At 39.0% G+C, this 27,500-nt stretch overlaps 2 protein-coding genes across 4 annotated transcripts in view; both read right to left on the bottom strand.

The window, feature by feature from the left end:
* LOC138043991 (GTPase-activating protein skywalker-like) overlaps nt 1–8,454 on the bottom strand; it is a 15,607-nt gene extending 7,153 nt beyond the window's left edge. Inside the window, exons 1-7 of one of the 2 annotated variants that reach the window (XM_068890547.1) lie at nt 7,722–8,454; nt 6,462–6,775; nt 4,280–4,405; nt 2,607–2,706; nt 1,443–1,528; nt 845–1,015; nt 377–462 (exon numbers count right to left, since the gene is read on the bottom strand). In XM_068890547.1, coding sequence (XP_068746648.1) covers nt 377–462; nt 845–1,015; nt 1,443–1,528; nt 2,607–2,706; nt 4,280–4,405; nt 6,462–6,775; nt 7,722–8,088 — 1,250 coding nt within the window. In that variant the 5' untranslated portion in view covers nt 8,089–8,454. The remainder of the gene's footprint in view (nt 1–376; nt 463–844; nt 1,016–1,442; nt 1,529–2,606; nt 2,707–4,279; nt 4,406–6,461; nt 6,776–7,721) is intronic. The other variant, XM_068890548.1, reaches the window with a different exon arrangement.
* A 2,550-nt stretch (nt 8,455–11,004) lies between these two features.
* LOC138043992 (ciliary-associated calcium-binding coiled-coil protein 1-like) lies at nt 11,005–22,177 on the bottom strand. Of its 2 annotated transcripts, none has more exons than XM_068890549.1 (10): nt 21,889–22,177; nt 19,791–19,885; nt 19,456–19,542; nt 18,626–18,708; nt 18,204–18,348; nt 17,170–17,242; nt 15,928–16,059; nt 14,951–14,978; nt 13,300–13,424; nt 11,005–13,032 (listed from the first exon to the last, which is right to left on the bottom strand). In XM_068890549.1, exons 1-10 carry the CDS (start codon nt 22,006–22,008, stop codon nt 12,958–12,960), a joined length of 963 nt encoding a protein of 320 aa, XP_068746650.1. In that variant the 5' UTR covers nt 22,009–22,177; the 3' UTR covers nt 11,005–12,957. The 2 variants fall into 2 exon arrangements, with proteins under 2 accessions (XP_068746650.1, XP_068746651.1); XM_068890550.1 differs by lacking the exon at nt 21,889–22,177 and adding an exon at nt 20,661–20,812.
* Nucleotides 22,178–27,500: the final 5,323 nt, after the last annotated feature.

The following is a 27,500-nucleotide window of genomic DNA, read 5'->3' on the forward strand; positions in this document are numbered from 1 at the left end:
GATGCAATTTAAAAATGCTGAGTTATGCTTTATGAAAAGAAAACAAACATACACATTTCTGACATAAAATAATTCAGTTGCTTGACTGTCTCAATGTTTTCTCCTTTTTTTCCCTCCCCTTTTTCTTTCTGGTTATTGTCATGTAATTTTGTTAAATAATTTGATCTGATCCCCCCTTAACTTCACGGGCAGCACCGAAGGAGGCTATAGCCCCCCCCCCCCCTCCACTTTTTGCCAATTGTTTTGTTTTCAGCTTGATCAAAGACTGAGTAATTTACGCATCCCATTTTTAAGCCCCCCCCCCTCCCCCTCCCCCTCCCCCACTTTCAAACATACTCCATGGCCCTTGATCTTAATCACAAAGTTCCATATGCACCTATATCCATCAATGTCAGTTGTAAACAAACAAACAGGCTTCTTGATCTGCAGTCTGTCAGGTAACCATGAACATAGCAATTCCCACTACAAACAAGAGAAAACAATAATAATATTACGTCAAATGCAGCTACACTTAAATAAAATAGTGCTCAGGTACATGTCTGTTCAGAAGTTTCACAAGTGATCTCCAAGCAGTCTTTTTCCTGACTGTTGCTGGTGTCCTCTCTTTGATATTTTTAGACAGAGCAAGCATAAATGGACTAGTTGTAAGAAAGATTGTTTCCTTACCCCACAAGCTACATAGCCAGCTTGCAGAAGAGAAAACTCTGCTTTGTAAGAAACCTACTTGCCAAACCAATCATCAGCCCCTTCATTTGGAAAATTAACCCTGCAGCTGGGCACAGACACTCAAACCATATAAAACACACAATTCACACCACACAACGTGAAAGATTCTCTAACAAACCTCTTCTTTGGATAGTAAATTAGAGCCTTTGACAGCAAACACAGTAAGAGGCTTGATAGCAACCAAGCTATTCTCTGGAATTTCCAACGCTCCATTTTCCAACAAAGTGATATTTTTACTTTTTAGCCTCTCCAACTTCTTCCTTGAGAGGTCTAAAATCTTAAATGCTGTCTAAAATAAAATATAGATATATTAATCTTGGGTAAAACATTACAAAAGGGTTCTCATAAGCAGTTTTTACTACACGTAAATTAACCTTCTGGGAGATGTGGAGGGTTTGCAGGTCAACCTTTCCCCAGAAGAAGGTCTACGTGAAAATGAAATGATTGATACAAATGCCAGTGAGAGCAATCAAGCAATAAAATTGTAGTATTTACCCGCTGACCCCTGGGAGTGAGACTTAACAGATTTTACTCCTCAACTACTGTTCCTACTGAACAGCGAGACAGTGCATATGCAAATTAGCCATCACAGCCATGTTCAACCTTGTATGGAAAATAAATATAGCAAAATAAATGTTGCCAGTTTGAAATAAATATTTTAGGCAACAAAAGAGATCAAAACAAAATGCCAAATGAAATAGTAAAAGAGAACTAGCCTGTAAAAGTTTGAGTCCTCGTAAAGGCATTTGTGCAGCAAACTGTTTGAACACATCCTCCAAGTCTAAGTTATCTGACATCTCGACTAAAATCAGAATTACTGCATTAGACAAGAGGGGAGCAGGAATGACGCAGGGGTGAAAGCACTCCCCTCTAACCAATGTGACCCATGTTTGACTCCCAGACTTGACATCACATTTTGGTTGAGTTTGTTGGTTCTCTACTCTTCACCAAGAGGTTTTTTTCCAGATACCCGGGTTTTCACTTCTCCTCAAAATCCCACCCAATTAGTCAGGGTTTGAGCTAGAATTTGGCTAAAACTGTGGGGGACATTTTCATTTTTAGGGGGATAGTCAATTTTTTTCCGTTCTCTTACCAGTAATTTAAAACAGGCTCTTAGGAGTGAGACTTCAGAGATTTTACTCTGTATAATGCCACATGATTTTACTCAGCAGGGGGTGGTTCAGCAGTCAGTGGAGTTTACTCTGTCTAAAACCAGACAATTTAACTCATAAAAGGGCAAAGGGTTGGGAGTCAATGATTCCAAGGAGTGACACTTGATAGATTTTACTCTAGACTAATGCCAGACAAAAAAATTATTTTACTCATCAGGAGTCATTGGGTTAATCCATAATGTTGTGATTAACGTACATGTATGGTTAAAATAAAAATTCACATCATCAAACAAAGAGTGCATTATTTTATGTGACAATGGCCGTGTTTATACTAGAGAACGTCTAAGACGTCCAGATGCATTAAACGTCTGGCCATAAGTGCGACTAATATAAATACGGGACACACTTAACTTCGACGGCTAGAAATCAAATTCATGATTTTCTTCAAAAGATACTTGGATTTAATCACCAAAGAGACTGTGTGCCCTTCATTGCTAAGTGCGTCTCAGTTTAGTGAGTCTCATCTTTATACTAGACGGCTTAGACGTCTGAGACGACTAAGACGTCTGTTAAGTGCGTCGTTCAGATGCACTTAAGTTGAGATGTTAAATTCGTCTGACGTTTAATGCGTCCACCTTATTTCCCGTATATATACTAGTCGTCTAAGACGTCTAAGATGTCTTAGACGTCCTCTAGTATAAATACGGCCAATCTTGAAATTATTGTGCAAAGTACAAGTCAACTAAAAATACCTTCAATTCTAAATACCTTCTTTTTCAATAAACTTTGCGAACTGATTGAAGACAATCAACCCCACACGAACAAGAATTTTTGGACCTTGAACAAGAAAGCTGTCAACAATATACACCTAGAGAATACAACATACCAAGGTTAGATTCATAAGAATTCAAGAATAGTATTAAAGGAATGCATGCTTAATCTTAGTATCTGACTACTGGTATCTCATTTTGTTATCTTATGTTAGACACTGTCTAGAAGGTCACTACACACAAAAGCTTTGAGTTAGGGTCTTCAGTACACCTTAGGGACAGGCAAGGGTCATACTTGAAAGCAAAAATATACTTTGGCTAGTCAAGTGAGTCCTTAACAAATTTTCACTGTGATGATAAAATATCGTTGTGGATATAAGAATACAGACCACTCTGAACCACGGGTGACCCAGGCTCTGCAAGTGGCAGTTTAAATACAGTAATTGTGAGGGAGTGATTTCTGCAAAAATATCTTGGTATAACTGATAATAAAATGGTCTCCAATAGAGGCCATTTTATTGTCATTTACCGAATACTGAGACTATTGTGCAGAAATCGCTCTCTGACAATTACCGTAAACGTCCACGTATAAGCCGCATCCGTAGATAAGCCACACCCCGAATTTAGAAGCACAGATTTTGGAAAAAAATGTTGTACAATAAAGTTTGAAGTTCCAGTAACGTTCTATTGCTATAAACCAACAAGGACAAACAATCAAGGTTTCACAATAAAGTTGAAATTCCTTCGATTGAAACAGAACGAACGACTGCTTAGTAGCCAAGCTTTAAATGTGGGGAGGAGTCTGGGCCAGGGCCTGGGTATCATGACCAAGATGTCCGGCGAAAAAATTCATGCAGAACAGGAGCTTGATAATGCAGTCGACAAATTTGCCGAGAAGGTGGTCAAGGACAACGAAACAGTTGGCCATTTACCTCGCAAGTACTCGCGAATTTTGTGGTATTTTATCGTATGTGGCGGAAAGATATGCGTGGAAGTGACTGGCTGAAGACAATCACCGAAGACGTCACTGCAAACAGCTGCGCTGTACGAAGGAATGGAGTCCTTGTAGGTTGGTGTTTACTTGTTCGAGTAAAGCGAAAATTAATCACTTGAAAGAACTCTTAGAGAGCAAGATTCGCCGATAAACACTCGAAGACACAAACGGCTCCTTTAGGAGCCACCACTCATTAAAAAGTCAATGAACAACAGCAACATGCTCTCAGTTTCTTTTGTTTCTTTACTGAGATCTTAAGAAGTTGTATGGATATTAATTAAGTTTTTTAAAACTCCAAACACAGATGTATCCATGGATAAGCCGCACCCTTGATTTATGGCTTCAATTTTGTGAAAAAAAGTGCGGCTTATACATGGACGTTTACGGTACTGTATTTTTGAACTGCCACTTGCAGAGCCTGGGTCAACTGTAGCTGAACCACAAATTCAAATTTTTTTTCCCAAAAAACCGTCAAAGAAAATGTTTATTTCAGAGTGTGATCAAGATTGTGACACAAAAAAGAGCAAGTGTTACATGTACATCTATATAATCTTCTCGCAATCTGATTGGTTTATTTCCCAAAATGCGCAGCATTGTCTAGACTTTTATCAACAACGGCAAATTAGCCAATCAGATTGCAAGATTACAGGCAATTGTGGTAAAAAAATCAATATTACCAATGTCCAAAAATCAAGGTAATGGAACATCCAAGTCAGCCAGTCAGGAATAAGAACAGCATTTCTAGGAACTTGATTTCCAGTGCAAACTTGAATAAATATCTTGATCAGTTTGTGAGATGACATCTGGAATTACAGAATTAAAATAATAATTATTATCAGTTATTCAATGTGACGGTCAGGTGTATGTGATTAACAATCCCAAAGCTAGAATTTGTGAAACTATTGTACAGAAAAGAAAGATGGCCCAATTAAATTGCTACTCTTGTCAACATTGAAGAGAAATGTGGATGCAGTGAGCACTGCAGACATAAATGCCTGCATAATTCATTGCATGCCTATAGCATCAGTCTTGGAACCAGTCTGAACAACCTCGATTCGCACGAAAATAATAACAAATTATGTTGACAATAATGATGATGATGATGATGATGATGATGATGATGACAACTTAACCTGCGATCAGGCCCATTTTAAGCTTTGCTCATAAATCTTTTTTCTCTAATGTTGTTGCTCACTAAAAAATAATTATTGGGCCTGACCAAAGTCTCTCAAGAATTGTGATATGATTAGCTGTTAAAATACCAGAAGTGAAAACTCCTTTGTGACTGCATGCAGCTCACAAAGTCCTCCAGACTGCTACGCCTTTGGTGTACAAAGAAGTTTTCCACCTTGCTTCTTTAATACAATGACAATGCAACTTGATTTTATTGGCATAAATGTAGATATACCATCTCAAAGATGTCATAACTTGTCATGAATTTGAATCTCTGGAATGTCTCCATCAAGAGCAAGCTCTGTGGCCATGCCATCCAACTTACTTTGGCATTGCTGCTTCCCAGTTGTTTTGAAAGCCAAATAGCAAAGAAAAGCCGAGAAGAAGGTTAACTGGTTCTTTCAAATGGCAATGACATGGTTCAGACAAAGCACGTACATACTTTCAACAGGAGGAAATGCTTGATAAAAATTAATTGCAAGTTACAGGAATGTATAACATTATTTCAATTATCTGTACAGTAACTGCTTTATTTACATGGCTTGTCCTGCATGCCAAATTATTCAGTGTGTTAAAAATGTTGTATCTGATCTGATTTTAAAAATTTGGTCATACATTTGATAAAAGATGGTCTTAAACTCAATCTTTGGTTGCAAATGCAACCTTCTTCAGAGAAATATGCAGTTCTGAGTGTGATTTTACTCTAAATAAGGCTGCAGCTGCAACCAAAAATTCAGTTTAAGACTGTTTTTTATCTATATATAACCAAATTTTTAAAATCAGATCACATAATTACATTTTTTTAAAACACATAATAATACTATTATTATGATGACTGATCGCCTTTCAAACATTTGGTGTTATAATTATCGTGGAAAGGTATATATAGTAACATTCTCCATGCTTGAAACATGTATTTACTATAAATTAAAGCCAAAGGTAATGTCCATTTATAGCAACACAGACAAAATAGCTCTTGGACAAACCAAAATAAAATGCATCTGCTGTGCCACCACAAGTCCTCCTCGTGAGTATTGTGTCACGCAAGTATGTTAAAATCTGACTGGCTGATGAAGGACATCATTCAAGCCAATCAATCCTCGTTTTTTTTTAAGTGGGCGGAAGGAATTTCAAAGAGGAATTTGGTCAGGCTTTATTTTACCGTGCACAACTGCATTGTAAAATACAGCATGATCGCAGGGTAATGATAATGATGATGATGAGGATGATGATAATGGAGGTGTTGATTTGACATTGACGCAAGTTTCGTTACATGATCATGTCAATCACCTAAGCAATGAGAAATACATGTCATCAAATGGGAACTCTGAAAAATCTGAACCCCAGATGGGATTTGAACCCACAACCCTCAGTGATTTAGACTAACCACTGAGCTACTGGAGACTAGCGCTGGTCAATACCTACATTTCACCATTGCTTACCACAGAGCCTCCAGTACATGTTGCTCAGTGGTTAGAGCATCCCACCAGATCACAGGGGATCATGGCGGATTACCTGGAGCTCGGATTTTTCTAAGGTTCCCATTTGATGCACAAGACCATGTCAATGCCACCAAAAAGAAACTACAGTAAAAGTTGAACTAGGTTGAAATAGTCCTGTATCACTTACGTGCAACATTTGTAAACGTGCATCACCTCAACACCTGAATATTAAGCTTCAACTTACAAAATAAGATTTGAAGGCATCTTGGAAAGTTTTTGCCATCACAGCAGCTGCTCTTTTGCTCTGATCCAGCATAGATCTTCTAGAATTCACAACAGCAGACAAGCAAGCATAACAGAGGTTTTCATCCATGAAATGAAGGAACAAAGATGCCAAAGGAGGAACCAAAGGTGCAAACTGGATATCGGGGTGCATGTGGTAAAGAATGTAGAGGATTTTAAGACAAGTTTTCTCTCCGTCTGATGATAAAAGGTAAGTTGGTACCTCTCTGACACCACTGAAAATGGTTGAAGGTATATAGGAAGGAACTTGGATCCCTGTTGAGATTCAAAATATGAAAATAATACTAATAGTTATCATAATAAGAAGAACCTAATTTTCATAATAATGCGTCCCCTACTCAACCCCTTTTGTCTGGTTCAATGTCAGATCATATCATGTTTTGAAACTTTTGATCAATTTGCAAGTAACATTATTGACAGTACATGTGAGTTGCAAGAGTCTTGCTAATTAAATTTATCATTATGGAACTTTCCAGCAGAAAATTTTTATCCAGGCATACAGACACAATTATCATTTGGTAAATTATCTTTTTGTTTGTTTCACATCAGTTGTAGAGTGCAAAATGCAAGTATCTTCTTTCTTTTCTTTACAAAAGCAGGTTTAGTTTTCTTGTTTTAGGTTGATGTTCATTACCAGTTGATGATTGCAATTCATCTCCTTTTACTTAATAATCTAAGTGGTTCTCAGTGCTCTGATATATGTATCATGATCTGTCGCCGAGAACCAAACCTAATCCCTTTAGTCTTCTTGATTCTTCTTGAAAAAGCTGGAAAACTACTTCCAGGTATTATCCTAATTTAAATAATAATCATTTATTTGCCACTATCAGGCAATATTGCGTTAAAAAATAAAGGACTGATGGAGTGTTTTTTACATACAGAGGGTAAGACAATAAAGGAATAAAGAGCAGAAAAATATATGGTATAAAGGTGTGTTAAATTTTTGCAAAATCAATCTCACAGAAACATGGCATCTTCATCAAAATCAGAGGTGGTTTTTTTTAGACCCTGGCCACCAGCATTGCTATGACAACCCCAGTATCATGATACCTCAACAACCAAAAGATGCATTATCTATCTTGGTCCAAAACGTGGTCGTGATCTGCTAATTTCTCTTTAATTACTTTGCTCCTTAATTATCAATCCTTTTTTTGGACAACTTGGCACATTCGAATGAAGTGTAGTGCACTTCCTTTCTTACCCATGTGATCAACCGTTTCTTCATAGTATTGAGGGGAATTGAAAATAATATCTGCCCCTCCACTTGCATCTGTCCAAAGCTCAGACCTGAGTTTCGGTGAAACTCCTTGTCTGACTAGTTTCTTTAGCTTCACTGTTTCTCCATGTTCTGGATTTTGGATCCATTTCTGCAAAGTCTCCTTGAATTCTTCTTCGGAGTATTTTGCCTTATCATAGTACACAGTATCTGTTGTGGAAGACCGAGAGCTTTGTCTCGATGTTTTTCTCGCTTTCTTTGAAATCCTGGAGTCGTCTCTGCTGAGCTTCCTGTCAGATGAAACCTGTACCCACTTGGAGAAACAAGCGCCGCTGACATCGCACAGTTCCATTTCCTTTTCGTTGCAGTTCGATTGTTAGAAATTAAAAGGTAAATCCTGATTTTAAAAAAACGTTCGTGGGTCGTCCCTTCCAAACAAAACCCAAGCCTGAATGTCCACTGTATCTCACTTCGGCAAATTCATCGGCGAAGCATGTTTCTACGAACCGTTTCCGGTCATTCATGTGATCAAGAATGATAATCCTCAATTTTGGAAGCATCTGTCACACAACTTTGACACCAATTCTATTAGTAAAAAACAAGGCCTGAGACAACTTCGATCTGCTTTTTTATCTTTTCAGAAGCCACAGAAAGCAACGAGTTCGACACCTCCAGTCCGCCATATTAGGCTGATTTAGCAACAGAACGGGAACGGCAGTGGCGACGGCGCGCGCAGAAAAAACACCAATGACAATTCAGAATAGATCGTTTTCACGTGACGTCATCATTTTCTAAAATCCAAAACTAAAGTTTTTATCCTCATCGGGCATAAGAGGCGGTAAATTTGTATCCATTTGCAATTTTAAAGCTCAATAGCGTGCTTCGTTTGGAAACCAGAGCATTTTGAATTTCTGAGTTATAGCGGTGCGTGACACGAGGCGACGATCGAGTTTATTGAGAAATATATATTTATCTCATGGTTTTGAGCCTTTTTAGAATTTAAAGCATTAGGAAAAGTGCTTAGGTAAATAGCTGTCTGTTCAGTACAGATGATCACTCGCCTAGAAAGCCAAAGTAAGTAACAGATGTTGACACTATTTTCCGGCCGCCATATTGGTGCACCACAGATGTGCACCAACATGGCGTTTTCATACTGGGCTCTGTAAATTTCTGCGAAACATTTCGACGAATATCTGAAGTTTGGGGGAACGCACAGGCCTAAAACTTGGAGAAGTGTCTTCTTCATTTATCTTCTACAACATCACGAATTCTTGACTTTTTCCACTGGATGGTTTTCGATTTATTTTTTTATTGCATGACAGTGAAAACGATCTATAGAGTAGACTCCACTCTTTTCTTCTCTATTCTAAATTCTCATTGGTAGTTTTGCTGCGCGCGACGTCGCCATTGACGTTCCCGTTCTGTTGCTAAATCAGCCACAACTCGTGCCAAGCCTTTAGCGCAAAAGTAAGTCAGGGTAGCTCTGGAGGAGCTCTGGGGACGACGGGCTGGGCCACACTTCCTCGGATTGCCCCATTATCCCCATTTTTTTTTTCTCCGTTTAGCCTCGTCCGACCGACCCAAATTTTTGGCATTTTCCCAAAAAAAAAAGCCATTTTTATGTCGCATAGGAGTCTCGGTGGTTGATCCTTTTTCCCACGTTGACTTAATTTCCACCAACTTTTCCGCCATATTGTATTTGGGTTCACGTCTTGTTGTTTTCCTGGCCACAGCTATCAGGCCTCCGATTCCGATTTTTTAGTTTTTTTTTTTTTTTTTCAATCCGACCGACCAACCCAATATCAGGAAACGCATTCGACGGTAAACGAAAAAAAAATTGGGGATGGCCTAATTTGCTCTGAATTGACTATGAGCGACTTTCACATAACCCGCAATGCATTTTGTTTTCCCCACAGAATTTTGCATATAAGTTGTTGTTTTCAAATGCTCTTGGGAATAGTTGACAATATTTTGTGAAAAATCTTGTGGGGAAAAAACGCAATGCATTGCGGGTTATATGAAAGTCGCATCGTTAATTTTTAGACTGAAAGCTTGATATGGATGATGGGAAACAGCCATATGTTTTTTTTTTTTTTTAACACGGGGCCCGAAACCTGTATTTTTGATTACTGAAACCGTCACCTAACCACTCGACCACCGCACCGCTAGCTACTCAAGGAGAATAATTATTTTAAACACTATTTGATAATGCTGTGTTATCACTCGGCAACAAACAATAATAAACACTGCAAAAGGTCGGTTTCCAAACTTTGCGACAAAACTAAACATTTTAAAATTAAAGCTTAGGCCTAAATTATTAATCTGGCTATGACCTAATTACTCTACAGCATTGATTTTGTAGAATGGGATGTCTTGTTCTTCAGTCGTAAAGCGAAAAGAAGCGGTTTCTATAGAGTAGAAACTCCGGGCTCAAATCCGCTCCACGGATATGACTTTTTGTTTCCTCCTGAGTGTTTGGCCGCGCTTCAGCCATTGGATGAGGGCCAGTCTCGTGCTTCTCAAGTTGCCTCGCTCATGCCCAAAAATAGTTCTGGGTAATTCTGCCATTCCATGACAAGGGATCACTCCCGATTCTCATTTTATAGTTTTTTTTAAGTGTCGGGCCACCCAGTCCTACCAGAAAAATACTGCATCGATTGACGTTTTTAGCTTTCAAAACTTGTCCAAATTGTATCGGTAGGTCCTAGAATTCGTCCACAAAAAGACCAGAGAGACAAAACTTCACTCATGAACCGCCATGTTTACAACAGAGAATTTTAGGCGTCCCTGTCTGCATGAAACCATCTCTCACCTGTCTCGAAAAGACCAGACACGCACAGTTCTTGTGTCACGTTTATGCCTGTACAATCTACTGAAATGTCAATTCCTGGTAAAAAACAGCATGTTCATTTTTTTGGTAGGCTACTATAGGAGAGCCAGAACATTTACGCATGCGCTGACGGAAAGAGAGAAAAACGCAGTACCTCCAGACATGGCGCTGGAGCGTCGTACCAAACGAGTCAACCCGGGATTTCGGCCCGTGCGATCGCTTTTGGACGCAGTTGGCCCTTCGCTGCTTTCTGCTACCGACCCCCGCCTCCTGGAGAGATATGTCGACCCCAAAACCATAGGAGACAAATTGCACGCCAACTCACATGTAGCGTAAAAAGACAATGGCCTATATATTCATGGAAAAGTCATTTATCTCTCATATGGTAAACACGTACTGAACTCGCAGATTACAAAGTGTGCTCACGCGCCCTGTTAAAGGTAACAAACATACATGCATGCACACACTTTATTTCATCTCGAATTTCAGAATAACTACCACAGTTATAATACACAGCACATACAGATACATACTAAATACATAATATTTAAAGATATATTAATTAACAAGAAAAGCCGCCGTTTAAAATGCGGCCCTGTATACCCTTTTGAAACCGGTAAATTCAGTGCTACGGATAAAATCAGGAACTGGCGCATTCCGCACCTTAGTTGATACGTAAGAAAAAAGAACTAAGACCATAGCTGGTTGTTCTAGGTTTCTTGAGGGACAATGCAATTTCTGGGAAGATCATGCCTAAGAAGAGGACGGGAGAGAAAACGTATTTTTCATATGGTAAGCGCTTTCCGAGCCAATGACCCAACACGCCGGTGCTTATACCCGGTTTCCGTAGCACTAAGCGACTAGGAGCATTTTTAACTCCCCCCTGGATGGGATGCTAGTCCATCGCAGGGTTACCCCCAGCATTACGCCGGTACCCATTTATACACCTGGGTGGAGAGAGGCACTATGGGAGTAAAGTGTCTTGCCCAAGAACACAACACAATGTCCCCGGCCAGGACCCGAAGCCGGACCACTCGCTCCAGAGTCGAGCACACTAACCATGAGGCCATCGCGCTTCCCATTTTTCATATAAGCAGGTAAAACCTTTTTTTTTTAAACATACTTTTATAAGCTATTCGGAATAGTAAAAAAGGCGGAAAACTAGAGCAAAAGAAAGTAAGGGTTATACTGAAAGGCCAGCGCGAATTTCGCCTCTTGAATATTGCCAGCCAAAATTCAGGGGCACCCAACGTCAATTTTCGGAAACTATCTGTTCGGAAGACGATTTGAGATCTAGAATTTTCGAAACATCTGTTGTAAAATTTCATGCTTGCCTGCCTGTCCTAGGATTTTCGAACATCTAAAATATGGTATAATTGCCAATTTTTAATGGATTTTTACCCTAAAAAGGTCACCTGGAATTTTCGGGAGCCCTTTTTCTGGCTGAAATTTTCGAAAAGGTAGGTTTTGATCCCTAGAATTTTCGGATCACTAGACTTTCAGCTAGGAAATCCGAACAGATGAAACATTTTTAGGGGATAAAAATATGCCTATATCTACCGATTAAATACTAGAATACGTTTGACAATGCTATGTTTAAGTGGTTTTGAGCTATAATCTCGTTGGGTGCCCCTGAAAATTGAATTTATAGCGGAACTATGTCTCCAAAGAGGCCCGCAATCCGTGTTGTTGCGCTCGAGTGAGTTCAGATTAACTTCTCTAGCTGCGGACGTTAGGGAAAATGATTTCCTTTCCTAGTGACATTCAAAAAGTAGAGTAAGAGTAATAGCCCAATTTTGATATATTAAAATTGAATCCTAAACAAAAGGCATCCTCTCGAAACTCTGGGGAATAAACTCATACAAATCCTTATATTTATTCCCCAGAGCCTCTCCTTCTTCTTCTCTCAATTTAGTTTTGGCGGCGAGGCCGTATCGCCCTATGTTAAGTCCGATTCCGGATCCCGAGTAAACGACGATGGATCCCGAGTTGTGGATTCCGGATTGAAAACTCACGGGTTCTGTGGAAGTGGATCCTGGATTCCATCGACGTCTGTGGATTCTGGATTCCATACAATGAAATCGGGATTCCAGGCTCTGGATTCTGGATTCCAAAACCTCACATTTGCTAGATTCGGATTTCCTTCACACCAGGCGACAGACGTACGGGAAGAGACAATCTCAGATCAACAAATTGAGAGAAGACCCTTTGCTCCTTATATCGGCAAAAACCAGATTACAAACGTTCTCTTCTGGTTTGTGTATGTTACTCCGGTTAATTTGCACCAACACAACCAGTTCCTAGCGAATTCTTCAATTAATAACGCTCTCAAACTTTATTCACATATTTACATTAAAAAATCATAATTATATGATAAGCGATTCTACTCTGCTATCTGGGCTGGAATTTCCCAATTTTGGCCATCAGAAATGCTTCCCTTTCTTTGAGTTTTGTTTCAACTTCATTCTGAAAAGAAAAATAGAAAAAGAATATTTGCGTTTGCCAAACTGAACTCGACTATCATCCTCATCCTCATCCTTTGGAGAATTTCCGAGTGATTTCTGTATAACGACCGCGTATTCCCGAAAACAATCGAAGAAATGCTTCGGAAATATCGGAACAGTGACAAACATTCCAGAACAAAGTTAAAGTTTTTTTAGTCATATGTTTTGAAAAATCGCTTCTTATTCGAAACTTACAGGAGTCACCAAAATACGCCACAAGATAACATACCTTAAAGTTTCCTAACACCTCGCCCGCCACTTTGTTAACCATATTTTTAACCTGTTTGGGTTTAATAGATGCTAAAATTTCTTCGGCAGTTTGATTTTCAGGAAGAGGAAGAGCCGCTGGATCGCCTGAAACACAAGGGAGAAGAAAACATGAAAATGGCCAGTCGGAGACTGCATGTGGGAATTGCATGATTGTCTTTGATTTTCCTTCCTTTCCAAGACTTGCAGAGAGTTGTTCGATGAAAGCAAAGGGATTTCGATTTTAGTGCACAAGTTACCATGACTGTGTGTTCATTAAATTTATACATGTTTTTTCGCAGTCACAATTACGGTATGGAAATCTCTATCATAAATGCGTGAAAAGCCTCACCAATATGAGAAAATTAAACAAGGTATACATCACTAGACCCTTTCTTCTGCAAAATAAATCTTGATGAACCGAATCCCTAGTTAAATGTTAATATTCTTTCAAATGCAGAAATATTTGGCGAATCTGTCAAAACACGAAGGCACTTTTCCTCCAAACACAGAGGAATGCTTCACCCTTAAAAAACAAATGGAAAATAATGAACTCTTCATAGAGGTGAACCGATGATCTCTGCATCGACTTCTGATTTTCAGCAGGATTCGAAGCTAAAAGAAGATGCAAAAGATGCCGACAAAAAAAAAATTCACGAAACAACAGCAAAATAAATTTTGTGTCCGGGGACCGAAAAAATTTGCCTCGGAAACAGAATCTTGGGTAACTATTTGCTTTGTACTTCGGTTGCACAGGCAGTATAGGTTTTGACAAGAGAGAAATATGCGAGTTTTCACAGTAGTGTTTGTGCATACTGTGCAATCCCATTGTCATCACAGACTTTATACTCTTTCTCTCATTACGTGAAATAAGAGAGCATCACGTTTACGTGTAACGGCAAACGGGAAACAGAAGTCTGCTGTTTGCCATGAGAGCGTGAAAATTCTTCTTCTAACTCGTCATGCTCTCCCTTTTGAGAAGTTTCTGACAGCAACCTCGTTCCCAGGGTCTCTCTTCTCCGCCTCGTTTCTCAACGACAATGGAGGCAGAAAAGAGAGACCCTGGGAACAAGGTTGTCTTGACATCTGTATCTAACAGACAAGAAATGAACTGATATCGAACGAGTTTCTTCCATTTTTGGCAAAAGGTAAATTTTAGTTCGACGCTTGCCGTAAATGTGTAATGCTTAATCTCTGATAGGTAGCTTAAGCACGCAAAGTTTTTGAGGCACTGCCAGCTGTCTGCTACCAGAAGTGACGTTTTTTACTTTTAAACTTTAAACTACCACAGTTTTGCGAACTATCTTTTCGTCATTAGAGACGGTTTGTTTAAAAACTTTTCCTGGCATACGAAATGTCCATTTCCGGTGTCTGTCTGTGGACCAGAAACGTCAATAGGCCATTTCTGAGTCCATGTCTGCCTCCTCTCCAAAGCGAGTCTAAGTGCGAAGTTTTTCTTCTTTCATTCATACATAAAGTACAACAAATTACCATAACAAAAACTTCACACTTAAACTTGCTTTGGAGAGGAAGCAGACATGAACTCTGAAATGGCCTATTGTGTAAGCAACAGCCACAAAACACAACAGTGGCAATATAAGATTATGATGAAAGAGGTAAACTTAGACAAATACCTTCCATTCCTTGTGTGCTAACTTCTCTCTGCAAAACACAGATAAACACTAAAATTAATGAAAGCAACTATGTGGATGCTGTAGTATCCGATAATAAATGTCACAGGTTTGCCTTTCAAGGGAACGTTTTTTCCTTTGTATGACTGTTAATGATTTAGTGCATGACCCAGGGCCATTTTAATTTATGACAGATTCCTTAGCTGCATCACTTAACACAACATTATTTTACTTTCCCTAATGCATAGTGAGTTGAAATAATTATAACAGGTTAATTTCTCAGCTGATGCATCAGGTCACGCATGAAATCAAAGGTCAGCGCTTTGCAAATGCTGAAACCACCTTAATCCCTGAATCAATGCTGTTTCTTACATGTATCAGTTTCCTAATTTTGGCATTAATTATTACAAGGGGTTAGGGTATTTTCAGTTCAGTTACAATGTACCATAAACTATTTTCCCAATCTCATAATGCAATAGGTTTTGGGGGACTGAATCATGTTTCAGTAAACAGGATATCCATTGCTTGAATGCAAATAACCGGCCACAAAATGAACTGTATTGTGGGATTTGCAAAACTAGCGAATGCAATACCCGGGTAATTACCTTAATCATATTTTGTTACCATGGTGATACACGGCTGTGCCATCTTACACCACAATTTGGTAAAAAGAGCACTGTCTTTAATAATTCATTGACTCCCAGGGGTTCCCCATTGACGATTAAAATTGTCTGGCGTTTTTAGGCCGCTTTGGGCGTCAAAGGATTAAGACTCAAAGGATTAAGACTCAACCTTACTAGTTTCATAGTAGAATAGCCATTAGCCAGCTAAGCCAGTGAAGCAGGTTTTTGAGGCTGCAAAGCGACTGAGCAAGGTCAAGCAAGGGAGTCATTGAAAGTCTATATACGGAAATGCAGGTCCATGCAAGCACACCTGAAGTCTGATAATTCAAAGTAGAGAAAATTAGTTGTCATGTTCACCTTGGTCTGTTCGTCCTCCTGAGGTGATTCTGGTGGTGGCATAACATATTCTCTCCACATCACTTCTGTCATTCCTTCATCCAGTGGAGGAGGAAATGGAACAGTGCTCAGTGGTGGAACTTCTACAACCAACTGAAGAAGGAAATGAACAAAAAATAATTGAGAAAAGTAGTTGTTCTGGACTTCGTTAATTGAATAACCCCCCCCCCTCTTTGGCAAGAAAAATCATCTGGCGTTAGACAGAGTAAAATCTATGAAGCGTCACTCCCAGGAATCAATGGGTTAACTGGAGAAGTTGTTATTTCTTTCTCGGGTTGATTAGTTATAAAGTAATAAATGGAGAAAATTCTGTCAAAATAATGAGGCGGAGTGTTCCCAACCCAATGAACTTTTGATGAGTGTGAGGTGACAGATGCTCTGATAGTGTCTTGTGGGACCCAAGCCATTAGACTGCTGAAATACAGGTGACAAAGGCAGTGCACATTGTACTAAGACTAAAATGTTCCACAGTGGATATGTAATTATTATTATTGACAGTGATACTTCACCAAGCCAGGCACATACGTACTCCTACTTAAATTTCCCAACATTTACCAAATGCAATAAAATTCTCAAATTATTATCCAGCTATTAAATTTTTTGAGATGCATGTTATTTTCTGATAGTCTAAAATCTTGCAGCTTAGCAATAATTTCGATCAGGTTCCTACACACATAAATTAAGACCATTTCCTAATACTGCCCTTGCATCAATGAATCACATTGACTTTTCAAACCCACAGTGGAGCTGATAAAAATGGCCTTAAAACATATTCTCTCGCCAGATGGGATCCTGATGTAATGATATTAAGTGAAAAGATAGTGAGACTGCATGTGCTGTTGAACTGATTTTATGCTGTGCTAATGATAATTTATGCACTAAAATGTAGGAGAGGGGAGGAGGGCCACAGCCCTTTCTTTTTCCCTCCTTTGAAGCCTAATGTAGTTCTTCAGGAATTTTCCATTGCTCCCTGGTGACATGTATCACTTTTCATGTCATAATCATAGGATACTAAATTCCAAAATTTACCCTTAGGCTATTAAATATTGCCATCTAAAAGAAGAGGCTACATGTATCTGCTGTATGAGCAAGGGGATACTTTGACTTGCTTTCGTAATCAATGTCAACCTGCCCACCCCTTCTATAGCAAGACAATTCTGGATTGAATGTGCAAAGTACTAATTTAAATAATGAAAAACAAACCTCAGACAAAACAATTTCTTCCTGTGGATCCTGGGTGAAAAGAAACTGGTACAGTCTGTAGTGTGTAAATAGGCTGCAAGAACAAGAATCCTACATAAATTATGATCATGACTTTGCCTGATACCATCATGATGATGAAAATCATTGTTGATAATGTGACATGTTGTCTAAGAAGAGCTTTAGAATGTACATTTGGAAAAAAATAGCAATGGGTGTTTTTTTTTTGTTCGAAAAATGGAATAAATTTTACATGACACAATAATTATTAATACCAGTAATTAAAAGTTGACTGCTACTTTGCTTAAAACAATGGTGCAGTTCCATTTTTTCTCTGTCTTGTAAATGTTCTTAAAGAATCAGTTATGTAATTACTTGGAATGCTCAGGTACTCTTTTAAGTGCTTTGCTTTGTGAAGATTACTAAATTCTATGCTTGATGCAGACTTTCCTCAGTGAATCTTTCTTTGTCTGCAGATCAGTCTGGCTGTGGCAGTGTGTCTTGGCAAATGCCAACCAGATCATACCTATGAGTCCAAGTCAGCATGTTCAAGTTTATTAAATTCTTCAGCTTATTATAAGTTGAATGTCAAAATGTACACTATACATGCGAATAGCAATCCTAATCGAGGTGTGTATTGTAATGGCAGACAATAACGGTAAACTTACAAGGCAATGCATTAAGATAAAAAGAAACCTAACAAAAAAAAAATTCTGCAATTACACAATAGACTAGACTGTAAAGAAAAGTTACATGAGTGCATGCTTGGGCATTATCATTAAAGCATCCTACAAACAGAAGTTTGCCAATTCGTTTTTTGAATAGCCTTTTTGCAAGCACATATACCATGCAGTCAGGATGAAGAAAGTACCATAATCACTTTTCAAAGTTAGCAAAAAACTAATCAAATGTAAGTGCAGTCGCAATTCATTGATAATGACACACATGTTCACGGAAATGATGCTAATTTGGCCAGCATGAAATGTTGTGAACAACATTAATAATTTTCACATAAAGAGAACATAAATATGATTTACCTGTCAGTGAAGTAGTCAGTTATGAGTTTCGCTTGGTTCACATCAAAGCATTCAAGGCCTCCATTTTGAGAACAGTTTTCCACTTCAATTCCTGCCAACAGTGACTTGAATTTTTGGATGTTGTTGACCAAAGAGAATTGCTTTTCTAAAGAAAGCAAAATGATCTAATATTGATCACACTATTTTATTGTTCGTAACAATATTTGCTAGTTTGACGGTCTTTGAATATGATGATTCTTCCCTTCATTTATAGTTAAAATTCATCGTGAAAGGCCCAAGTTGCACAACATGATAAGCTCAATATTATTTTTCTATGCCTGACCAACTGATATCAAAATAAGGATCTTAAATTCAGTCTACTTTTCCCAGAAACATAATTTTGATTACTGCTTGCATATTTGAGAATGACTAGTGCTTAGTACCTTTTATGTTATCAAGCATTATTTTCAAAAGAGTGAAGAATGCAGAAATCTGCTGAAGTGTAAAATTCTGTTCCTTTGCAAACCTTGGTGAAAGAATCTTTGTCAAGGATGAAATTTTACTTTAGGGAACTAAGGGAACGTCCCCCTGATATGTCACCACCAAAATCAATGATGCTACAAGTACTGTGACATTCTTGGACCTAGGGCATGTTACAGAACAATCCAGACTCTGCAATCTATTATCACGATGTAAACTGATGCTGCCCAAGAGACCAGTCATGAGCAATGATCAAAGAATAGCAACAAGGCTGGAAGTGGCCTCAGGTTTTGACAACAGACCTCACTGATTTTCTTACATCAATCTTGTTGTTCTCATCAAGAAAGACCAGAACAAATTCACACTGAGGCAGCGTGAAGGGGCAATCAATGGTCAAGACCATAGCTTTTTTTAGCCACACAGTCTGCTAAATGTTGCCTTCAAACATATTTATTGATTAGAAATGTCTTATTATCTCCTTTATATGTAAAGACAAACAATTCTTAAAAAATCGCATAGTATTGAAAATGATGAAGGCAGTCGTGCCTCAGCTCACCTCAGAGGTAATTTGAAAAAAAAAAGGTCACAACACAGCCATAATTATCAAAAGGTAAAAACCTTTATAATCAGTCTCTTTTAAGTCCTTGAGACCCCATTTTGTAATGATAAATTACAATATTAATTAAAATTAGCATGCTTTTCAGAAGTTGTTTCTTAATAAAAGCCTTTTTCTGGTAATTTTTTTCTGGATGTCATGCATGGGGCAAACATAAGGCAAAACTAGAAAGGATACCAAAATCCTGCAACATAGTAGTCCAGTATACAAGCCTCAGGTAGAGAGATGTGATAATTTTCAATCAAGAGCACTTCTGCTAGCTTCCTATGGTCAAAAAAGATCATAAAATGTGATAAAACTATCAATACTAAGTAAATCACAACACCATCAAACAATAGCATGTTATCTGCAAAGATGCAACTTGAATGTGTTTAACCCCTGGCAATTTTACTTATTACTGGGAAACCCAGAGAGACAACTCTTAAAGAACAAGACCCAGAAAGACAAATCTTGAACAAGACCCAGAGAGACAAATCTTAAAGAACAACGTGAAATAAGATCTGCCTTCTCACACTTCAAGCTCGTGGACTGTAAGCTCTTTCAGAGTCTGAGTCTGTTCCTCTGACAGCACTTTCCAAGCTAACGAGTCTTTCTCTTCTTCTTCTTCCTGTTAAAGTAATTACAATCACACACCCGTCAAATCAAAGCTTCAACATTCCCCTCCATCCCCATAGAAACTCCCTCAGATGCATGCACTTGAATATTTGGTTCATGCATCTGTACACTCAGATCAAGGTAACATGTTCTGACCACCAAATTGCAGGACAAGTTTGTCTTCAGTAATTCCGAAGATCAACAACAAAACACCTTGTAAATTTCCAACTGGTTCCCTCCTTCCAGTTGGTCCCACAAGCTGTAAACAAAGGTTCTTTTCACAGAAGAATCATGTGCCCGGCTTAAAGATCTCAAGGCAAGGTCAATTTAAAGCCGAACCTGGATTGAAGCATTATACACTATGCCTCAGAAATTGGACTAAAAAATCCTAATTTTCACTAAGAGAGTGTTTCACTATAACGTGATCAGTAAGGACAAAAAGGCTATATACTGATTTGAGTTGGGATTTGATAATGATAATTATCATAAGCCATGAAAAACTGAAAACTCAGCGTGTTTACAACAGGCTTTCAGCTTCGGAAAATAATAATTATTTATCAGGACGAGGCGGGCAGGTAATTAAAAACCTGCATCAAAACAATAAATATATGCATCAGATAAATCGAGAAATATGTGCAGAAATTAAAAAGACAAAAAATGAATTTTTTTCCTGAATTAACTTAAGCTTAAGTTTGTGGTATAAATTTGAGTAGAATTAGCTCTGCAGAAAGCTATTATTCAAAAACAGCCCACGAAAACATCAAAATGTAATTCATCAGCCTACTAACGGATTGTGCTTTGCTCCTTGCTGTAGCGGAGTCTCTTTTGGAGGCAGATTTCTTCCTTTCTTTTTCTGAAGATTTGATTCGAATAGCCGATCGAGACTTCTTCAATTCCGCCATCTTGAACACTGCAGCAACTTGTTGCTATGCGACGAACTTGTAAACAGTTTGCCTTTTTGGGGGAATAGCTAAATAGCGGTCAAGAAATTATTCCTTTGTCTTTGCGCTAATTATCCTAACTAGCCTCACTTTGGAATAAAAATTCTTTTGAATTTTGCTCGTGTTTACGAGCCTAGTTAGGATGATTAGCATAAAGACAAAAGACGAATTACTTCGCCGCCATTTATGAATACGGTCTATATTGCATAAAATTTGACGACCTACTTTGCGAAAGAGTCTTTAAAAAGAAAGAAAAGTCCCGAGAGAAAAATCAAATCTCGCGAACTCCAGAATCTCCCCCAAATCCTACGGGTGATCCACGCAGAAAATATGAAGATATGTTTTGGGGCGGCACTCACTCTCTTAGTAACGACAACTGCTAGTGGTGAAGACACTCGTTTTTTTAGAATTCCGGTCGGAGCTCGTCGAGATCTCTTTTTGTTTTTGCTATGTTCCATGCTCGACGACTACAGGCAATTATGTTGTGGCCACACTGTAGTCTATCTCACGAAAATCACTCGGAAGCTTTTGAAGAACAATTAAGGCATGCCACACATAACAATGGGTCATCGAAAAATTAGAATTGGTCGTCCTCTATTAAGAAATTTAGCCCTTCAAGATTCAATAAACGGCAATTAGAGTAGATAAACAAGATTTCGGCCAATTCTAAAGGAAGATTACGTTCACCGTAAAATGCTTTGTTTTCTAAACAAACTGAACTGAGCTCAAATTGTTTTAATGAACCATTTGTTTACAAAATTCTAAGCTCGTATAAATTGCGATTTCAACGGTTATGTGCAAGAGCATTTATCGTTATAAACTTGAATCCTTATTTAGAGCCAAAACGAATAAAAATTATAGATCGCGTCCGCATTTTTGCGTCAAGTATCGTACATCCAGTTCAAACTTTATGTATCCCTGGCCACCCTGGCCTGAGATGGGGCGGTCACGTGGGAAGAGAGGGTGGGCAATTTCCATTTGGGAATAAGTCTACAGAAGGCATAAAACCGACTGAATAGTGAATATGTTTACGAACATTCAAATAACTCTCTTTTAGCAGGCAGCCAATAATTACCTTTTTTAGCTTTTCTTCTTTGTCTAGCACCTTATGTGCTCTTCTTTGTAATTTCCCTTTAGCCATTTTTCTTGCGCTCACGACAGTCGCGATATTTGGCGACTTTGATCTATCCATCATTTGACTTTGTAATCTCCTTGCGGACGCACCGTCTGCTCAGACTCAATTCCAATTATCTGCTTGGTCACTAACAGAACGCCACCAGTGTATCTTGTCTAGTCAAATGGGCTGGTTGCTAACGGTACAGTGACTGATCAGATACTGTGATCCTGGTATACACACAAGGAAGAAGAATGTAATCCGGCGAATTGAATTAATCAGCAAACTATCTCTGTTTTGTTAAGTAAGATGTCATTTGAAAATCAATCACTTGTCATCTCAGTGTCGATTCACTGTTTGATCGCAATTTTCAGGGCTATCGACAAATGCAACGTTTAATTTAGGTTCCATTTATTCTACACTTAACGTTTTTAACAAAATAATTAAACGTAGTCTTCTGATTTTGACTTATTTGTTGCCAAAAAATGCTGAAACTGAAGCGAGTTATTTCAAAATGAAAGTGGTGTAAGTTGAAAAAACTGGCAACTTAAAATCGCTTCATGCCGGGCTTGAAGGTAGCACTTTCCCTAAAGATGAATAATTCAGTAAAACATTTTGAAACGACAGTTTCAATTGCGGAACAAAACTTATGGTGATCACTGTCATCATCTGTTTCTTTTATATAGCCAAGAAAAATTGTTGTTGGTATACGCAAACAAACTCACTGCTATTTCCTGACAACACAGAGACTCTGTCAATAAGTTTATGTACATGTATTGCTATTTTGTGGGGCTTTCATTTAATTGAGCAAAAAAGTGTCTGGTTCGGTTATGTGGAGTCACTGTTGTGCAGTGTCATCGAAAGAATCAATTTTTAGAATTAGTGTCTTTATAGGTAACAATGATGAGCCTTCTCTTTGTTCAAATAGTTTGGCGGCTTTAGCATTCACTAAACGCGAATAACGGAAAGATTATAAGATCAAAACGAAGAATTCTGAGGCTCTCCTGAGAAATTCGCAAGACCTATGAGTTTTCGTTTGCTCAGAAGAAAAAAACCTTCTCTGCCCTTCCGAGTTCCTCCGAGGTACACATCCTGTGTTTCCTTTTTCGTTTATATTTCGAGACGGAGCGGAAGCAGCAGACTTTTCCCTTTCCTCTTGAGCATGCGCTGGCGCTGCCAATGGGCAAGAACTTGTGATGATCGATCTCGCCACCTGAGCCTCGGATATCAGAAATGCGCCAAGAAAAAGAGCTCGATGGTTGACATTGGCTTGTGATCACATGACTTATATACAAAATAGAGGTGTGAAAAGAAAAACAATACTTTTGATCATTTTGAAGAAGGACGATGTGAGGTTGCAACAGTTAACTGTCATGATTCTTGAGGCGCGCGCGTCCGCTGTGTACTGTGGTCGCGCTCCGATGAGCCCATACAACTACATTTACTTGCGAAAGTTAACAAACAAAAACAGCAAGCAATGAGTGATTGCGGGTCCTTCGCCTTTCAATCACCTTCACTGATTTGTCCCTTTTGATTATTTTTATACCGCCAATCACTTAATTAGGTTCCGGTGCTTATGTTTGCTAAGCCGGTCCCCAGGAAAAAAACTGTCTCCAAGGACATCCAAAAATGACTTTTGTGAAATTTGCGTATCCGGGGCCACATTTTCGACCCCTTCTCTTTTCTCTCGGTTACCGAACCTAAGCCGAACCAGTAAGTCCGAGAACCGAGAATGGTGAACTTCCCTCTGTTCTGCGGCGAATAACAGTAATTTAGACAATATATAGTGGTTGCCGACGATCACAACAAGACTTCGCAACTGGTCAGACGTCAACGATTTACTTTGTATATCCTTTTGTCTATTCATTGTATGTTTTCATATTTACTGTAATTTCGTGACCAGACTCTATTGTATTGCAAAACATCAGCCATAATTTGCTATTGTTCGTGGTTTGTTAGTGGTCTTATCACGTAATTGAAAACCATCTATATTATTAACCAAGTGCAAGAGTGAATTAGACAAGAGTATTGTTATGACATGGGTGGGCTCCCCCAGTCCCCCCCCCCCCCCAGGGTGGGCTCCCCAGCACAGTCACAAATGAGTCTATTTTTAGAATACCCGTTCCCGCAAAAATCAGTTGTCACGCATGTCCCTGAAAAAACATGACAGAAGCAGTCACGAGTGACATGACTTCTTCTGATTGCTTAAAATTGGCGGCCTTTTGTTTGTTTCGCTCGCAAAGTGTTCATTTGTGACTGTGCTGGAACAAGGCCTCAAAGTGATAGATCAACAATCTTATCTAATTCGCTCTTGCTGAGTGTTAACTTGAGGACACCAAACGAGTTTCTCTTTTTGGATTATCAGTTCGTTTTTTTTAAAGTAACAACTTTCGAATGAAATTTAACTTTGAGAATCCAGGGCCGCATTTTGTACAGCTGCTTTTCTTTTTAATTATTGTATCTTTAAATATTATGTATTCAGTATGTATCTGTATGTGCTATGTATTTTAGCTGTAAATGGAATGTCTCGAAGATATTAGCTCTTGAAGTTATTCTGAAATTCGAGATGTTACCTTTAGCAGGGCGCGTGCGCACACTTTGTAATCTGCGACTCCAGTGTTTACCATATGGCAGATAAAATGACTTTTTCCTTGAATATATAAGCCGTCTAATTCTTACCCTATATTGACAAGGGCGGTTTAGAGCTGTGAGTAGGCGTGGGATTTGTCACATATGGTTTAGGGGCCGACATATCTCTCCCTCAATGCCGTACCGGGAGGCAAGGTCGGTAGCAGAAAGCAGCGAAGGGCCAACTGCGTCCAAAAGCGATCGCACGGGCCGAAATCCCGGGATGACTCGTTTGGTACGACGCTCCAGCGCCGGTGTCTGGAGGTACTGCGTTTTTCTCTCTTGTTCAAACATTCCGTCAGCGCATGCGTAAATGTTCTGGCTCTCCGATACCTAGCCTAACATGCTGGTTTTTTTTTTAACCAGCAATTGACAATTCAGTTGATTTTATAGGCATAAACGTAGCGTAAGAACCGTGCGTGTCTGGTCTTGTCTCAGACAGAGGCGAGAGATGGTTTCATGCACACTGGGACGCCTAAAATGCACTGTTGTAAACATGGCGGTTCACGAGTGAAGTTGTCTCTCTGGTCTTTCTGTGGACGGATTCCAGGACCTACCGCAATTTGGGCAAGTTATGAAAGTTAAAAACTTTAATCGATGCGGTATTTTGCTGGTAGGACTGGGTGGCCCGACACTTATGAAAAAAACTGTGAAATGAGAATCGGCAGTGTTCCCTTGTCACGGAATGGCAGAATTACCGAGAATTCGTTTTGGGCATGAGCGAGGAAGCTTGAGAAGCACGAGACTGGCCCTCATCCAATGGCTGAAGCGCAGCCAGATACTCAGGAGTAGGCCTTGTGTGTGCTGTTAACGAAGATCTTGGATTCCTGAACAGGTTTTTATCATAGAAAATTCGCGACAAAGTTGTGCTTTCATTTCGCTGTAATCCTCGCGTCAAAGAAACGGTATAATGTAAATAAGAGAATAACGAGATTTACATTTTCAGATTACCTGTCCTTTTACTACTAAAGTCAAACTCTAGATGTCTATGCAATGAGCGCATTTAAAATTTCCTCATATTACTTTATAAAAGTAGGTTTTTCTTAAAAAAAAAAAAGGGTTTTCCTTCTTATATGAAAAATACGTTTTCTTTCCCGTCCTCTTCTTTGGCATGATCTTTGCGGAAATTACATTCTGTCCCTCAATAAACTTAGAACAACCAGTGATGGTCTTAGTTATTTTTTCTTACGTATCAGCCAAGTTGCGGAATGCGCTACCTGATTTTATCCGTACCATTGAGTTTTCTAATTTTGTAAATTCCATCGCAAACAAAACGTTGTTGTGATCATGGGTGGTTTTCGCTTATGACTGCACCCATTGGCATATGGCAATCCAGTCGAAGTCTACGTCACAATTTTCCCTTTTTTATATATTTTTTTATGTGTCGGAAATCGGAAAAGTTGCCCAATACGGTCTTTCCTGTCACTCCCCAGCTAAAGGCTGGTTTCCATATGATTGCAGACGATCGCGAATCGCAGATCGCAGATCCCAGAAAGTTCTCCGATCGTCTGCGATCATATGGAAACCCACTTCTGCGATCGTTTGCGATCGTCTGCGATCCTGCGATCGTGATCGCAGACGATCGCAGAAGATATAACCATGTTCTATCTTCTGCGATCGTCTGCGATCGTCTGCGATCGTCTGCGATCGTTTGCGATCCTGCGATCATATGGAAACCCAAGTTTTACGATCTGCGATCGAAACGTATCCCATAATAATTTAATTCTGACTCAAATGATTCAACACTTCTTAGCAACAAAGCCTGAATGTTCGTTTATGTTCGTTACTGTTCTGTCAGAAACACGAAGTTCTCTCAGCAGTGTGTGGAAAGCCCCAAGTTTTTGTCTCTTCATGAATATTTTTCGAACTCAAAACCGATGTTTCCTTCGATTTTGAAGCTGACGATGCCGTCGCTCCATGACTAAAAGAAGAAGTAAATTTGCTTGCAGCAAAATTTTCTCCTCGATGTCCGCTATTTTGTTTACTAAGATTTTGCCGCAAGCACAACGCGCGTGTACATTTGACATTTCTGCTGACCGAAATGTATGGCTGCAGCCGGCTCTGCGATCGTTTGCGATCGTCTGCGATTATATGGAAACAGCTCTCTTTGCGATCGTCTGCGATCCGCGATCGTCTACGATCGTCTGCGATCATATGGAAACCAGCCTTAAGACTGGCGTTAAGAGTGCTTTGGCCTAATCACTGAATTTCAAAAACCCTGGGTTCTAGATTCTCTGCGTAACCGCGTAGCCTCGTATCCCCGTAACCTCGTAGCCACGTAGCCGCGTAGCAACTTGTTTCAGGATCACTTTTGGAGTGGCGGGGTATTCGGCAGTTTAGCTTAGCAAATACGTTGTTTGTTTCAATACAATTTTTAGCTGGAAGAGATTTTTGTTAAGTTTTTCTCCCTTTGTGGATTCATCGTGTTGTGTAAATATTAACCGTCTAATTTGCATACGTGGGTTGACATTTGATGTAGGAGCAGTTTTCATATCTTGCTATTCAGTCATTCTGGTGTAAAATGAAGTTAAGTTGGGAAGCCAACAATATTTCTTTAAGGTTATCTATTGCTCCTTTAGGTGAATTTTCACGTTTTTGCTTAAATTGAATTTATGCAACAATTATTTTCGGGAGTGGAAGCGAAGTAATGAAAATACAAAATGAATAAAGAATATTTGGCGTTCGAACATTCGGAATATTTAAAGAATTTTACGGTTTTCGTTAAAGAACAACGAATACGGAAAAATGAATATCGAACAGAATTTTAATGGTTAATTAAGAACTCGAAAAAAATGGAAGGAATAAGGAATAACTGAGATCGAATTATGCCGCTTCCACCCCCGATTACGAAGCTAGTTTAAAAATAATGTTCCGCTTCCGGACTGATAACTTGTTAACGTGTACGAAATGAGTACGAAATTTGAGGAAGGCAATCCAGTTTACGC

The sequence above is a fragment of the Montipora capricornis genome, chromosome 3 (assembly GCF_036669925.1).
Source record: "Montipora capricornis isolate CH-2021 chromosome 3, ASM3666992v2, whole genome shotgun sequence".
Taxonomy (NCBI): Eukaryota; Metazoa; Cnidaria; class Anthozoa; order Scleractinia; family Acroporidae; genus Montipora; species Montipora capricornis.